Source organism: Pundamilia nyererei, unplaced genomic scaffold (genome assembly GCF_000239375.1).
Source record: "Pundamilia nyererei isolate P.nyererei 1_Seehausen unplaced genomic scaffold, PunNye1.0 scaffold00144, whole genome shotgun sequence".
Lineage (NCBI taxonomy): Eukaryota > Metazoa > Chordata > Actinopteri > Cichliformes > Cichlidae > Pundamilia > Pundamilia nyererei.
The window spans coordinates 1583982-1599692 of NW_005187545.1; the positions used below are offsets into that span (position 1 = coordinate 1583982).

A 15711-nucleotide genomic window follows, 5' to 3' on the forward strand; every position below is an offset into this window, starting at 1 on the left:
CCTATCCCCCAGTCATGTCTGTCCCGTTTGTAGCAACTGAAAATAAAATAAATTCATAATTATAATAAAGGTCAATCAAATGGACCAATATGGCAAGGTCATGACGATCCACTTGGTAAAATAAATCCGCTTGGCATCTTTCTTGGCCTGAAGACAACAATTCTGATGGCTAAAGATCCAAACGGGACACAAAAAAAAAAAAAAAAAGGAAAATATTCTGTTTGGCAATTGCTTTGATTGATTTTTAAGCATGACAATGACCCAAACACACTTCCGCGGTAAATTGCAGTTAAAGCATTTCTGGATTAAAAAAAAATGAGTCATGGATTGGCCTTCCCAGAGCATGGACCTGAAGTGGTGTGGGATCATGTTGAAGTCAACATCCAAAGTATCTAAAAGAAAGCTTGTCTAAGAGAGTTCAACCTGTGATGTAGAATAAAAGTGCTCATACCAAATGTTGACTTTCAAGCTTGCTAGAATAGTATAAATTGTTTTTGCTTAATATTCTAGATTTTTTCATACATATATATTTGCATGTTTCTGCGCCTATTTCACCTTTTCATAACACAATACAAAGAAATGATGGGTGAGTAAAAACTTGGTTGCAAGTTCTACAAACATTTCTTCCATTTTGACGTATATTTGTAGCTTAAATTTATTTATTTTTTACCACCAATTTGTACAGTACTCTGTATTTCAAAACTCATACAAGCATGCATCAGCTCTATGTGCTACTATAGTTTTTCTTTTGATAATGTTCTAATGACCGATGGACTTTAATTACTCACATTGCTGCAGTACTGTGTCCTACTCTGTTATTTCAGTACACAAGAGCTTTAATATGTTTTGGCACATTTTTCTTTTTCAACAACTCTTGGACAGTTCAAACCGTGATAAAATGTACTTGTAAAAAATCCTCAAATGACTAAATAAATAATCAAAAGATGCATGTTTTTTTCCCCATTTGTCCTTTATTGTTTTCTAAAACTCAAATAAATGATACTTTCTTTAATACTACAATTCATAGAGCCAAAAAATAAGCTCACTGTAGAATGTAAACTAGATCAGGTGAAAATAAATAGTTGAGGGCAAAAGTATCATGATGGCCACAGTGAAAAAAACAAACAACTTTTTACACTTCTTTTCCAGCACAGTGTGTGGCTCTGAGTCTTTTTTTTCTTTCTGAAGGCAAATTCATTTTTTACAACTCCTAAATGACATATTAAGATTTTTTAAAAATGCATCACAACAGCCCTATAAAAGCATGACAGTGAAAGGCAGTGAGTTTTCCCTACACCAAAAACACAGTTACAATCAGAGATTGGTAAATTCTGTAGCAGATACTACTCTTTTCCCAAACTTCCCTGATTATGGAAATTCAAAAAGCAGTTGTGGTTACGTGAGATACAAAGAAAGACACAGCACTTGAGGCATAACACTCGTGATGTCCTCTGACAGTCCCCAAAACGGCACCTGCCCCCCTCTCCCTCTCCAAGCTGCTCCGGCCAGTGACCTGAACCGTCATATCGTGTGGCTGCGTCTGGCAGAGGACTCTCCTCCACCAGGATGGGACTGCGGGTTTCATTTGTTGTGTGAACCTCTGCTGACGGCGGCTGGGGAGGAACTGAGTCTTGGGTATCCGAGCTACTAGAGAAGATCAAAGCCTTGGACACTTCCAATCTGAAAGCCATGAGAGTCAAAGGTGGCACGGATGCTCTGAAATCCTGTCGATACAAGAGCCAGGAGTTTACCAAAGCCAGATCCGTGAGGTACCAGAGCACTGCTTGGGGCCAGCAGCTGGGTGCAGAGGCCGTGAGGGGAATTGCATAAAGATTTTTCAGTTCTCTGTGGAGACGGGCCGACATCTGGGCTTTCTCAAAGTTTTCAATGAGAAAGGCCGCGCTCCTTTGGCCATTTCCCGCAGTAGAAAGTATGAAGCCACAATGGGATCTGCGCAGCATCAACTTCCCATCTGAGCTCACAAACTCATCACCGATCTGTCCTCGAGCCCCTCCCACCCTGCCTGCTCCATGAACCCCAGCAGCTAAAAGGCGTTCGAGCATCACAGGGGTGGACAGTTCCTGTTTGCAAAGGAACACCATACTACCTTTGGGGACCATTTTTTCTACAGCACCTTCTTTGTCTGAGAGATCCACCTTAAGATCGACATGTAAGAGTAAGCCGTCAAATCCAATTAAAGCAGTGCTGTAGAGAGACAGTTTGTTGTTGTGCACCTTCCCAGTGAGAGGAAGTGGATATTGGTCAACTGCATAATCGCCCTCTCGTCTTAATGACTGGCACCCTGCTTTGAAACGACACAATAATGGATGAACTTTCCACAGGGGATCAGCCTGTTTTGAACCATCTGAGCCATTTGCCTCGTCACCACATTGATCACTATCACAAGTTCCTTTGTGGGGATTAGCGTTGGCTGGATACTTTGAAGAAGTCAGCTTCAGCATGCGAGACAGCTCGAGGAAACGGGACAACGGGATGGCTTCAGCAATCAACGGCACCTTAGTCAAGTCTTCCCAGTAGAGCTTTGCACTGGGAAACTAAGAAAGTAACAATAGAAAAAAAAATAAAATTAGGTTTTAGCATCTAACCAAAAATGAGGTAATAATTTCAGTAATCAGACAGGCAGAAATACAAACCTTCAAAGTTCCCATTGCGATGTGGATCCCAACAAAGCGTGCAACTTCCCTGGCCGTGACAGCGTCAGGCATGTTGGACAGTTTATTTGTACAGTTGGCAAGTTCTACCCAGGTATCCCAACCAAAGTACTTAGAGAAGTAATCAATGGGCTCTCTGGTTCTGTTGCCATCTCTTGGTGCATTAGACGGGATCACGGATGTTGGCAAACTAAGGGGGGAATAAAGTCAAAAGAACATCAAGAGCAAATCTTACATGTATGTAACAGAGGAACAACAGCAATAATAGAAAAAAAGGGTATTTAGAGTTATTTCTATGTATGATAGTTTTGTAGACTCAAAGAAAGTCTTACTGTACCTTTGCGATGTGTGATCTGACTGTTGTGCGCTGATGGCCGAGTTCTTGGAGAAATAGGCCATTACTTCTGCTTCTGAATCAAGCTGAGGATCTGACAATTCAAAGCCACCCATATCCTCTTCATCGGGACTTTGAAGGAGAAACTCATGAAGATCTGGTAGGTGCTGCCACTCAGAGTCTGACACAGCTAAAGGACAGATTTATTAAGTTTTATTGACATCATCAATAAACAGCTTAAGAAAGTCTCTTAAATATAAATACTAATCATTCCACAAAAGGGAACAAACCTTGTTGCTCGATGACCTCAGGATCTGAGAAAAGACCTTCGACTCTTGTTTCCTGATAGTCTGGTACAGAATTGATCGATTCACCTGTTTAAACAGACTCAAAATTAATATATAAGCCTTTAAGTAGTATTTGGAGAATACCAAATATAAAAATCGATAAGAAAGTCAAGTCTCTTCCATTTGTATAACTGAAAAATACTGGCGATCGTCAGTGCAACCCCTCAACCTGCTAGTAGACACACCTATGTCATCAATTTGAAAATCTTATGTGGTCCTTGTCATCACAATCACAAAACTTTCAGAACTTACTCTGACCTTGGTCACTGAGATTTTAACTCATCCACAATTTTTAGTAGATGCACCTATGCTATCAATTTGAAAATCCTAGATGACTTCCTTCTTGAGTTATTGCACTCGTAAGATTTTCAAAAATCTTGATCTCTGATATTGACATTGAGGTCACTGAGACTAAAATCACCTGAGAGTTTTAGTAGCTGCACTGACAGTAATAATTTGAAAATCCTCATCCCTACATTCTCAAGTTACTGCATTGACCAGATTTTCAGAAAACCTGACCTCTGAACTTTAGGCCAAGGTCACCAAGATCCAAACTCATCCAAGGTTTTTAGCAAATAAACCTGTGGTATCAGTTTGAAGCTACTATGCAATTATCGCATTCACAGACTTAGGGGTCAACGCTGCCCACCCGCCCATCCAGCAGGGTGATGACAATACCCCATCAGCCTTTTACGACTGAGGATTAAAAATGGTGGATTTCAAAGTAAGTGGAGGTCGAGTGAGTTACTTACGTATATCACAATCAGCTGTTTGACTTTCTGTCTGATTTGCATCGCCGGATCCCTCTGGGTTTCTGCTGGTCCCAGCAGATTCTACTAGGACCTCTCTCTCCTCCTCCTTTATTGGATAGAAAATACACTGGCTGGTGTTGAACTCTGGTAAGATGCAACAGTCCATTGTCCTCTCCCCAACCTCTACTGCTAAAATACAAATCAAAGAACATGATTTAACATGGCACAGTGGTTTTCCAAGAGTTATACTCATTAGCCAGAAGGTGATTAGCCATGAGTGGAATCAGAGGTGACAACAGCTAAACTTTGGTTTATCCAATAATTAGAAATCCTGTTACTCTCAAAAAAAGTAACATTTGATTTTAAAAAAAAAAGAAAGAAAAAAGAAAAAGAAATCAAGAGATACTGTGCCAGGTGGTATGCAGACTGCAGAAATCAATAGTTTTATAATTACATATTGGTTGAGAAACCTTAATACTTACTTGGGATGACTGTATTTTCACTAAGTGCCTCTACATTCCAGCGGATGTGTCTGCTGCCATTTGTGGCTGGAACATCATTCACTATGAGGCTGCTTTCCTCTTTCACCAGAACAGTCCTTATATCGCGATGATGCAGCGGCTGCACGCTTGCAGTCTGTCTATTTTGACTAGTGGATGCAGTCAGTGGTTGATTCGAACTGTTCTCTTCAACCTTGATCTCATCACTTCCAAGAACTTGTACCTCATTTTCAGTGATGTAGCCCAAACCCTGTAATGAAAACAATTTCTTAAGTATGCAGTGTTGAATTCTATCTAACATAGCTGGTACTGCAAGCGTCTCACCTGTGCTTGATTGTCGCTTGCCATCATCAGGCACTGCTCCTTTTCAGCAGTCGCTCTCTGTCTAGAAGTAAAAAACTTCTCCAGTATGAGGCCTGGAGACTGGTCCATCACCTTATCTTGTTCCGTTCCTCCATGGAGCCCTCTTTCCTTCATTACTTCTTCAACACTCGTGGTAATTGACTCCAGCTCAAAGACGACTTGGTCTTCGGGAGATCCCTCTAACGTAGAGGGAATGGAAGGCAACAAAGCACCAGGAACATCTGCTTTGTTGATATTTAATTTGGAACTTGTCTCTGGCTGTGCCGTCTTTGTGCTGATCTCACAGTCAATCATTTCTGAATCTGAGGTTATGGGACATTTTTCATAAACTACCTGACAATAATCCTGCTGTTTCTCTGAGTCTTTGGGAGCATCTCCAGCTGAAACCCTCTTTGATGGTAAATCCCTTTTCAGACGCCCTGTTCCTCTACTCCTACCTCTCGCAGAATTCATAACCGCTCCCTTTCCTTCTGCTTTTTGCCTCTGAATTAAAACTTCTTCTTCTTCTTCTTTGATCTCCACTTGATAAGTGGAACATGAAACAGTCTGCGAAGTCAGACTATTTTCAGTTGTATCAGTACTGACTAGGATAGATCCTTTATCATTATTTCCATTTTCAGAACTGCAGCTTGCAATTGATTCATTTTGAGGAACAGTGTCACGTTGAGAAGTCAGATCGTCTTTCTCATTCTGTTCCCCAACAGTGACTAAATCTACCTCTAGAAGTAAATCTTCCTTAATATCTTCCTCTGCAGTACCCTGGACTTCAAAATCAGAGCTGGAATTCCTTGGGGTACCTTGTTCTAGCTTCTTATCATCTGATGCCGAAGGTTTTTCTGTCTCATCAGTCTTTGTCTGAGTAGAGCTACTTAAAGTGGTTTCGGATGTGAAATCTGGAAGAGTCCCATAATGTTTCGCCTGTTCAGATGATGAGTAAATGATTGGCGATATATGAGATGGATTACCATCTTCTGTTCTGCTTCCATTCTTATCTTCATAGGTCTTCACTTCAGCATCTAGAGGAGGTATGGGTAAAGATGGGGAGGGGATCAAAGCTGGAAAGGAGAGACTTTGTTCCCTTTCTTCTAATGCATTCTCTCCCATCTCTGTCTCAGTGTCCCAGTCTGTAGCAGCATTCTTCACCCCAACAAGCTTTTCACTTTCTTTGGGAAGCTGGTAAAGATCCATGGTTGAGACGCCTTCAAAGATGTTCCCATTGGTGTAAGTGAGACTGGGACTTTCTACAATATGCACAGTTGCCTTGTGCTTCTGTAGGGATGAGACTTCACCAAATCGCTCTCCACAGTCCTTACACTCTAAGGAACGCTTGGAATGAGATGTTATCACTCCTTCAGTCTCTATTTTTGAGGAAGCTTTACGTTTTCTGGTGTTCTTTGGCTTGGCAGGCGTTGGCTCAGGTGGTTGATGAGAAAGCTGGAGCGAGGACATCAATGAAAGTGCTTTCTGGTTCTTCTTGGGTCTTCCTCCTTTTTTCTTACCTTCTGCTGTGAGATTATCTGTGCACTCACTTGCTGGATGCTTGAGATTGTTGCTGTTAGTCTGTTGAGACATTGTCTGGGACTCATGAGGCGAAGCCTCTGAGGCTTGGGTTGATGCCTTGGAAGGGTCCAACTTGTAAACTTTCAGCTGAGGCTGTTTATGGCCTTTTAGTAGAAGCAGAGAGTCTTGCTTTATATTTGAGCAAGGTGTGTCTGCCTTTTTGACTTTTCCCCCTTTTTCCATGTCTGTCTTTGGCTTCCCATCCTTTGCATTTTTGCGTTTTTGCTTCTTTTGTATTATTTTTGTCTGTTTTTTCTTTGTAAGTATAGGCGATGCTACAGTTTTGTGCTTACTTATTTGCACAACACCCACACTGGCCACTTCCGTTTGCTTTTTCATCTTATTTTTTCTTGTATCCTCTTTGAGCTGTTCTACTTGTGGGGCTTGGGGCGATAAGGGTGAGTTTGTTTCAGCAGTAGATAATACTCTTTCTACTTTTTTATCCTTTTTTCCTTTCCTTCCCTTCTTCTGTGACGGTACTTTTTGCTCTGTGAGTTTTTTGGGTGGTGTCTTGCTTCTTGTCGCCTCTTCTTGCATTGGCTGACGCTGCTGCGAAGGCTTCCTCTGTTTCTTGTTTTTCTTTTCTTTGCTTTGTGGGCCAAATTTAACAACAAGGTGGGGTTTTTTTGACCTTTGGCGCTTGGCAGGTTTGGCATCAATTTGTAAGTCGTCTTGGTAGATGCTTCCCACAAAATCTTGCATATATCCTTGAAAGAAAAAAGCTCTGGCTGGCTTTCTTTTCCGGACTTTCACCAGCTCTTGGGCTGACATTACATTAATGGGTAATTCTGAGATCTTTGCCACCTTCTTAGACTGTAATTGCGACAGAACCTTTTCTTCAGCAGGCGGGTTTTCTGATTCAGACAGGTTATTCTTGGAATCTTCCAGCAGTTTGTCAGGTGGTTCTTCTTCAGGCTTCTTTTGTGTCTCTTCTTGTGTGTCTGGATCTATCACAGGGTGCACCTGATTTAGATCTACTGTTTCCATATGTGAATCAAAAACTTTTGTGGAATGGGTTTTCGATTCACTTGAAGCTTGCGTGAGTGTGTTTGCTTGAACAACTGTGCAAGAAGAAATGTCCTGTTCCTCTGGTTGTAAATATGTTTGCTCCAACTCAACGGTAGGCATAAGAGGTGGAACTGACAGGCTGGTTTCTTGCTCATCTAGGACGGTATGCTCTGCAGTCTTATCGAGAGTCTCTAGTTCTGTAGTTGGTACCAGAGAGGAGGAAGGGATTTCATTTTGTTGGATTGCTTGGGATTGCTCTAGCACCTCAGTTGGTATCAAAGCAGGGGTAAGTTCTAATATGACCATCTGCTCCAGATTTTGTTTAGGATCATCTACCTCATTCTGACTAACCATTTGCTCCACAGGATTAGAATGAAGCACATCAATATCCGGTTGCTGAAGGATCTGATGCATCCCCTCTCCCTCAGGTCTCTCTGCTTGTTCAGTTGGAACAAGTGTAAGCTCTGCATTTTCACCTGCTGCTATGTGAGGACCTAATACTGAGAAAGAGGGATTTTCTAGCTGTCCATCTGGAGTAATAGGTTCCAGTATAATTGTTTGCTCCATTGGATCATATGGATTGTTTGATGGGTCACCTTCATCTGTCTTAGAGTCTGTTTGTTTCAGTCCTATAAAATCTATCTGCGGTGGACTGAGATTCACATTCACCGGCTCTAACCCTTGTGATACTTGCTGCACCTCCAGTGGTGGAGCATGAGGTGGCACCTGCCCCAGTATGACAACTTGGTTCACTTTCTGCACATTTCCCAAAGACTCAATAAGTTTGCGAATCTGCTCTGTGTCAATATTGGCATCAACTTTTTGCAGGGGTCCGTTCGGCTCCACCTGTAGTAGTGCTTGTTGGCAGATGGATATCGGAGTTATAATGGGTGTAGTCTGTTTCACTTGCTGACCTTCTGGGAGAACATTACTGGCAGTAGCAGGCAAGGAATTGTGTTTAGTTTTCATGTGGTGCAAACGTGTCCTGGAACTCTTAAAAGTGGCCTTGCACATAGAACAGGGATACTTTGTTGCTGAAGCACCTAGAGACAATAAACGAAGAAACTTTATGGTGATGCTTTTAATTCATTTCAAGTCATGGCATTTCTATTTAACAACACTTTACCACCTGTACCAATGGCTTTTTTTCTTACCATCATTTTTTCTCGGTTGTGCTTTAGCTGTGGTTTCTCCCCCCTCTCCTTCAGCTCCCTCCGGCGAGTGTAACACCAAATGTTTCTGCAGAGCCTTGGACATGGTGAACCTCTTTCCACATTCCTTGCAAACATAAGGCCTCTCTCCAGTATGTGTGCGCCGGTGATACTTCAGCAATGTCAGCGTTTTGCAAGGTTTGCCACAGTCAGTGCAGGCATAACCATCTTGGCCAAAATGAATTTTTTTATGAACGGTCAGCTCTGATGACTTGTTGAAGGCCTGACTGCAGATTGGACACTTGAAAGGTTTCTTCTCTGTGTGGGCTTTCTGGTGGACCATGAGCTCTGTGGAGTTTGTGAAATGTCGATCACAAACATAACAAGCAAACAGGGCATTCCTCAGTATGCACTGTTCATATTCTGCTGGGTGGCTCAGCTTGAGATGACGTTCTTTGCTCTTGTGATCGCTGAAGATTATATGGCACTCCATGCACTGGAGGGAAAGCTGAGATGCTACAGGGGAAAAGGGCAGAAGCAGAGTAAATACATATAACACACGTCTGTATCCCTAGACTCAAATCCATACAAAACATACATGCTTGCAAAAACAAACACGTGATTCTAGGATTATTTCATTTGCGAATGTGTAGGTAAATTTGGATGGAGGTAAAGACAGGTTAAGAAACACCCGACAAAAATTATACTGCATAGTATTGCAAATTTTTTCCATGGCAATATTGTATCCATAATGGGAACCAAATATCAATATTTTGTTAAATAAATGAAATACTATTAACAAAAGGGTATCTCATGCACCTCCATCCTGAGATAACACATGTAGCCAAGCAAACTCAGATTAAATTGACTCGACAAAAGAAACATCCCAAACTGGACACACTTAGCCTGACAAAGCTAATGGCTCAGTCACAAAGTTAAAGACAGGACAGCAACCTCCTTACAGCTACAAAAAACACGATTAAATAAAAAAAATTTTGTGCCTGGTGACTGCATTGATGTTTTTCACATTCTGTGACCAATCCCAACTTGCTGTAACTAAATGGTTGCTTAGAGCTTGGACTGACAATTACTCATAAAGAGATTGTGGAATGTTTGCAAATATTTGCTCTCTAATTTACAAATGTAGACAGATTGCCAACATATTTCCATCAATGTGAATGAGTCTTTGTTGAGTCAAGTTTAAGAACATAGTTTGCAGTTGAAGAAAGGGAGGATAAATGCAGAATATGCATATATAAGCATACTGGAAATTGTTAGAAATCAAAATAATATCGTACTGTGGGTAAAGTACTGTGATAATATTGTACTGTGGAGTGTCTGGTGATTCCCACCTCTAATATCAACCCAACCAAAATAATTTCTCACTTTGAGTTTTGTCTGCTACTGAACATTAGATTCTATTGACTGTACAGATTTAACCAAACTTCAAACAGTATCAGCTTAATGAAGCAATGTTAGGTTTACATCTTGTAAAAGTACTGCAAAGGATACAGTCATACACAGTTAAATACTGTAGATATTGTTTACAGCAGAATATGATGTCTCCTGTAATTCTAAATTTGAAATAATAACAATCAAGCAGGTCTCCCAGTCCTCGACAACATATAACATGGAAAGACAAGTAAAAGACTCACATGTGAGAGGCATGACCAGCGGTTTGGACATATCCATCTTCAAAGGATCTACCATGGCCTTCTTGGAAGGAACATATTTCCTCCCGTCACTTACAGCTTTCTCCTGCTTTTTACCCTTTTGCCCATCACATCCAGCATTCGTGTTAGTTTCATGTACCGCTGGTTTTGCAGCTGTGTCCACGTCCATCCCTACCTTTGCAGGTGTTTCTGCTGATTTTAGCCTTGCTGCACTTCCCTCCGGTGCAATTACCTCCTCAGTCTCAGCAGCAGCTCCCTTGCTGTCTTTTTTTTGTGCATCTAGCTCATTTTGTGCTGGCTGAGCCTCAGTGTCCAGCGGTGGCTTTGAGGTCGCTGTGGTCACAGGGTTTGACCCACTCTGAGCCTGGTTTGCAGTCTGCATTTGTAGTCTTTCTTGTTCAGATGTTTCTGCGAAGTCAGGTTCCAGACAGAAACACATATAACTGATAATTACACAGATACTAATCGCCCTACCTCATTTACCTTTTTGCCAAGACTGCGGGTTCTACACATTTTAAAAGGAGTGAAAAGCATCTTTGTAATCCACATAGCGACAGCTGGGGGACTAGCGCATATTGTTACTGAGCTTGTAACATTTGCATTACAAAAAAAACAAAGCAAAAAACAAAACAAAAAAACCAACAACAACATGGGGCTCAGCCGCCACAATGAGGTGTTAAAGAATAAAAAAATAAATAAAAATTAAAGACATGTGAAAACATTTGAGGACCATATTCCTACTGGTGAGTTCCTTGAGCAATGTCTCTCTAATAACCAGACGAAGATAATGGTAGCCTGGTTAGCCTAATTCACTGATTTGCGGTAAAAATCAGAGTGCAAAATGCGATACTTCCGCTCTGATAAAGCGCCAAATACACTAAATAATATTTCTCGATTTAAGACCATCCATCTACACAGACGCCCACTTACACAGACACGGTGTGTGGAAGTAGGAGGATGTAGATTCAGCGTTACCTAGACTCACTCGTCCGCCCAAACATCACCGCGTCGTTTCTGACAAAGCCTGCACGGAGGAGATGCAGACATCGTGACGTCACGTCTGACAAAGCTCGCGGAGGAGTGACGGGAAATGTGGTTTTCCAGCAAGTTTGGGCCACTCTGAAAACTGTTGCTACCGGTTGGCTTCCTTGACCAGTGTTAAGTCCGTTTCAGTTTTTTTTGTTGCAACAAATAAAATATCAGAAGAGGGAGAACAAAAACCTTTAAAAAAAGTGTAATATTCATTTTTATTGTAAAATTTCCAGGAATCCTCAAAGTGCAGGTGTTCACAGAGACACAAAGACTTTGTAGTATAACCTTCATAAACTCACACTGTGACTGCACACTCATGTCATGTGCACGCATGCAAACATAATCACAAAAACCGTCATTCTAATGTGAAGCGTCTGTTGTATATACAAACCCAATTCCCAAAAAGTTGGGATACTGCGTAAAAAGATTAATAAAAACAGACACAATGATTTGCAAAAGTCATCAGCTCATACATTTTTCACCATACAACACAGAAAACATGGAAAATGGTTAAATTGAGAAATTGTACTATTTCAAGAAAAAAAAAAAGCTAATTTTGTATTTGATGGTAACAAAACACGTGTGTGGCGTTCCTTCACCTTGTAACAACAATTTGTAAATGTTTGGGAACTGAGGAGAGCATCTGCTGGACTTTTGTGAGAGGAATGTTTTCCCATTCTTGTCTGATGTAGGATTCTAACTTTTTCCATTTGATGATGCATCAAATGTTTTCAGCTGGTGAAAGGTTTGGACTGCAGGCAGGTCAGTTCAACATCTGGACTCTTCTGCTCCAAAGCTGCTGTAAGAAATGCAGTCTGAAATATGAAAGCACTTCCTTGGAAAAAAAAGGTTGCCTGGATGGGACCATGTGTTGATCTAAAACCTGTATATACCTTACAGCACTGATGTTTTCCAGATGTGAAAGCTGCCAGTTCCATAGGTGCTAAAGCACCTCCATACCATCAGAGATGCAGGCTTTTTAACTGACCCAGAGAAGACAGCAGTGTTTCTGGATCATGTTCACATTTGGCTTCTTCACAAACCTCGACATGCAGTGATTTCAATGACAGAATTGTGTCAAAGATCCCAGGCATGCAACGCAGACGTTCGCCTTATCCCTTGCCCACAGAAATGTCTCCAGATTCTCTGAATCTTTTGATGATGTTATGAAAACAATATATTCAAAATCTTCATTATTTTAAGTTGAGGGAAATTATTCTGAAATTGTAGATGCAGTTTTTGTTTTTTGCAGATATGCAAAATTCTGCCCCTCTAAGATGTAGTTTATATATTCGGACTGTTCCCATTTAACCTAATGAGCTGCAAAAATGTTCCTCCTGCTGTTTCCTTTTAGCACCACTTACCTTTAAAGCCTTTATTGCCACCATGCAAACTTTTCTGAGACATGCCATAAAATTTTTAATGATTAAACATTTTTCTTCAAACCCTACATTTTCTACATTTAAACATTTGAAGTGTTCTCTGAAAAAATAAAAACTGGTCTGTGTACTTTCCAATTGATTGCATTCTGTTTTGTTTTTTACATTTACTCATTGCATTGTTTTTGGAATGGGCTTTGTATACAGAGTTGTAGATGTCTCTTGCATTTATGTGCAGCCCTCGATTTTAATATAGCACAAATTACTAGACTTAGCAGCAAGTACAGAAGCTTATGAAGTTGTGTGCTTATTTGCTTAATTTATAATTCATGAAATCTCATAAAAGTCTCTTTAGTACAATTAGCTCTCATTGTATTACTAAATAAACCACTGAATATCATGAACTGTTACATTTTTCAAACTAGTGACTGTTGCAGACTGGCCAACTATATCTTAGTGCTCATTAATACACTTACTCTAAAATCAGTGAAGTCGTTTATCATTCTTCCTTTATAGGTTGCCATTTTATGCGCAATTAAAGTGATCAGAAATGCTTTATTTGACAATATCTGGATGGAATTTCTGATTAGGCATCCAGATGCCCATTTTCAGCACCTAGTAACAAAAAAATTCAACGTTTTTGAAGTCATAAACCTAATTAATCACTAGAAGAAAAAAACATCTCTACTTACTACATCAGAAAAAGCACATGTCGATTTGGTTAGTTGTGTGTCCGAGTTTAATTATACGTTTAAAATGTCAAAAATAAAAACAGACTTCAGAAACTTCTATAAAAGAATATGCCTTTTTATTTGGAAAACATCTCACACAAAATATCTGTGCACACTTCTGGATACTGGAATAATTGAGGTGAGGGAGAAGGAATATTGTCCATTTACTTGATAAAAGTCGGATGGACAGAAAGGCTGGAATTCAATAAATATCCCAGCAGTGAGTGAGACAGTGTTCAAGAGTTTTTATGTGGGAAACCGACAGAAAACTGAAGATTTCCTACAACAGTGTGTAATCCACATTTCACAGTGACCTGTGACCTTTCACAAACTCTGGAGAGAGGAGAGAATGAAGTGACAGGAGCAAGAAGACATGAAGATCAGTGTGTCTAATTTCAGAGACAGATGTCTTGTACGTCCTCAACTGGCACATTCATAAAATCCTCTCCGTGTCAACATCTGCAGTGAAAGGATTCCCCAGGATTTTATTTTATTTTATTTTTTTAAGGAAAACATTAAAGGAACACAGAGTGGACAGCTGTACTCAAGTTTTCCTTTTTTCTTTGACCTGTTTAATTCAAGAATGTTTCTCAGACTCTTGGATTTTACGTACTGAAAATATGCCTTAAAAAGTTTAATCTCATAGCACATTGAGGCTATACCTCAAAAAGGCCTCCTTGGTGTAGATATTTGTTGTTAGGGTACTGTAACGCATGATTTTTAAAAATAAATTAATCAGGAATAAGTAAAAAAATTGTTTTAAAAAAGGGCAAAAGTTTTTTTGTAGCAGCTGTGTGACGTCCTTAAAAAAATCTGAACAGAAGCAGGGATGAGAAATCAAATGCTTCAGTGACACCTCATCCTTCTGTGTTATCCCACAGTATAGGCAACTCCCCAGTTGCATGTTTTATATAATGCGAGTGCAGCTTTGCCACATCATCAAAGCCCATATCACAGTCAAAGCACTCCCATTCCCAGTACTTATGGTCGCTGTGCACGTTTCTTTCCTGTGACTCTGCCTCGTCCGGCTCGTTTCTTGTTTTTGACTGTACATCTCCTGATTTGGACTCGTCAGATAGATCAGCCAAGTTAGCTTGTCTCAAAATCTTAAAGTGAAACACCGGTTCTCCACAGTCTGACTTGTCAGATCTGTCACGATCCTCGATCTTCTCACATGGGCTTTGTAGCCCTGTTTTCTGTGTGCTTTCCTCCTCCTCTGGTCGTTCTTTTAAGTCTGCATTCATTTCTGGCTCTTCTTCAACACAAGGGAGAAGAGCACTTCTTTGAATCAAACCTCCCAGGTTCACAGAGTTGGTACGATGCTGTTTTTGATGCGAAATTACCTTTCCGGGATTGGAGAAGCTCTGCTTAGCTCCGCCATGGTTGCTGAAGTGACTTGTGGGTTGTGCAGACGTGCGGAGGCTCCCGTGCCTGTGATAGTGATTTTGCAGGTGTTTGTCTAGTGACGCTTCATCTCTAAAGCCGCGAGTGCAGCTCAAACACCAAAATGGATTCTGTTTATGTAGCTCAGCGTGAGCCAACCACAGCCCCGCAGAAGCAAAGTCCTTGTTACAAGTATCACATCTGTGAGGGGCTGATTTTAATGAAATGCTTGCTCTGTGAACTCTCAGGTGGGAGATTAGCCGTGTTCGTCTGATGAATAGCATCCCACAATCTGGACACTCGTACTGGCGCAAAATTGACTCGTCCGGAGGTTTCGCTGATGCAGAGGACTCGTTTTCGTGCAGCTGTTGGTGTTTTTTGAAAGAAACCAGGTACGCGTAAATCTTTCCACAGATCGAGCAAACATAATCTTTTCTAGGTGCATTCTTCACTGAGGCGGTGGAAACTCCAAAGCTTTGAATCGGGTCTGAGGTCCCTGTTTGGGCTGAATCGCTCTCATCACACTCAGCTGTATTACCAATCATGCTTTCATCTCCATTTTCTCCAGCATCTTCTCTCTCTGGCACTAGTTCTGCTACCATGTGGTCTTCAATCTCTGCTTCCTCCTCTTCCAGAGCGTGCTGGTGCAGGTGAGTCTCGTAGGTTTCCCACTGTGTGAACTTCAGCCCACAGTCCTTACATTCAACTCTGTGCTCCTCATCTACAAAGGGAAAAAAGTTATTAAGTACAGTAAGTATTGGTACTGATTAAATGTTTAGTGTAAATTGTGAAGATGTAGTATCATGCTGACATGCTGTTAAGCAAG

The 15711-nt window shown here is 40.8% G+C and overlaps 2 protein-coding genes across 4 annotated transcripts in view; both read right to left on the minus strand.

The window, feature by feature from the left end:
• Positions 1 to 1219: 1219 nt before the first annotated feature.
• znf576.1 (zinc finger protein 576, tandem duplicate 1) lies at positions 1220 to 11395 on the minus strand. Of its 3 annotated transcripts, none has more exons than XM_005744499.1 (10): positions 11336 to 11395; positions 10343 to 10768; positions 8691 to 9203; positions 4930 to 8579; positions 4588 to 4855; positions 4106 to 4294; positions 3297 to 3380; positions 3010 to 3196; positions 2655 to 2862; positions 1220 to 2555 (listed from the first exon to the last, which is right to left on the minus strand). In XM_005744499.1, the coding sequence occupies exons 2-10, from the start codon at positions 10740 to 10742 to the stop codon at positions 1344 to 1346; spliced, it is 6711 nt and encodes a 2236-aa protein (XP_005744556.1). In that variant the 5' UTR covers positions 10743 to 10768; positions 11336 to 11395; the 3' UTR covers positions 1220 to 1343. The 3 variants fall into 3 exon arrangements, with proteins under 3 accessions (XP_005744556.1, XP_013769147.1, XP_005744557.1); XM_013913693.1 differs by having other exon boundaries at positions 4106 to 4291; positions 11291 to 11377; XM_005744500.2 differs by having other exon boundaries at positions 11291 to 11377.
• Positions 11396 to 13576: 2181 nt separating this feature from the next.
• The window catches only part of LOC102195904 (zinc finger protein 135-like), a 5179-nt gene continuing 3044 nt past the window's right edge, over positions 13577 to 15711 (minus strand). Inside the window, exon 2 of the mRNA XM_005744506.1 lies at positions 13577 to 15606. Coding sequence (XP_005744563.1) covers positions 14360 to 15487 — 1128 coding nt within the window. The 5' untranslated portion in view covers positions 15488 to 15606 and the 3' untranslated portion in view covers positions 13577 to 14359. The remainder of the gene's footprint in view (positions 15607 to 15711) is intronic.

Coding starts and splice junctions, on each gene's coding strand:
- znf576.1 (XM_005744499.1), bottom strand. CDS start 10,742: ATGCAGACTGCAAACCAGGCTCAGAGTGGGTCAAACCCTGTGACCACA. Junction 4,295..4,587: donor TGAAAATACAGTCATCCCAA/GTAAGTATTAAG, acceptor TTTGTATTTTAG/CAGTAGAGGTTGGGGAGAGG. Junction 3,197..3,296: donor TGAGGTCATCGAGCAACAAG/GTTTGTTCCCTT, acceptor TCTGTCCTTTAG/CTGTGTCAGACTCTGAGTGG.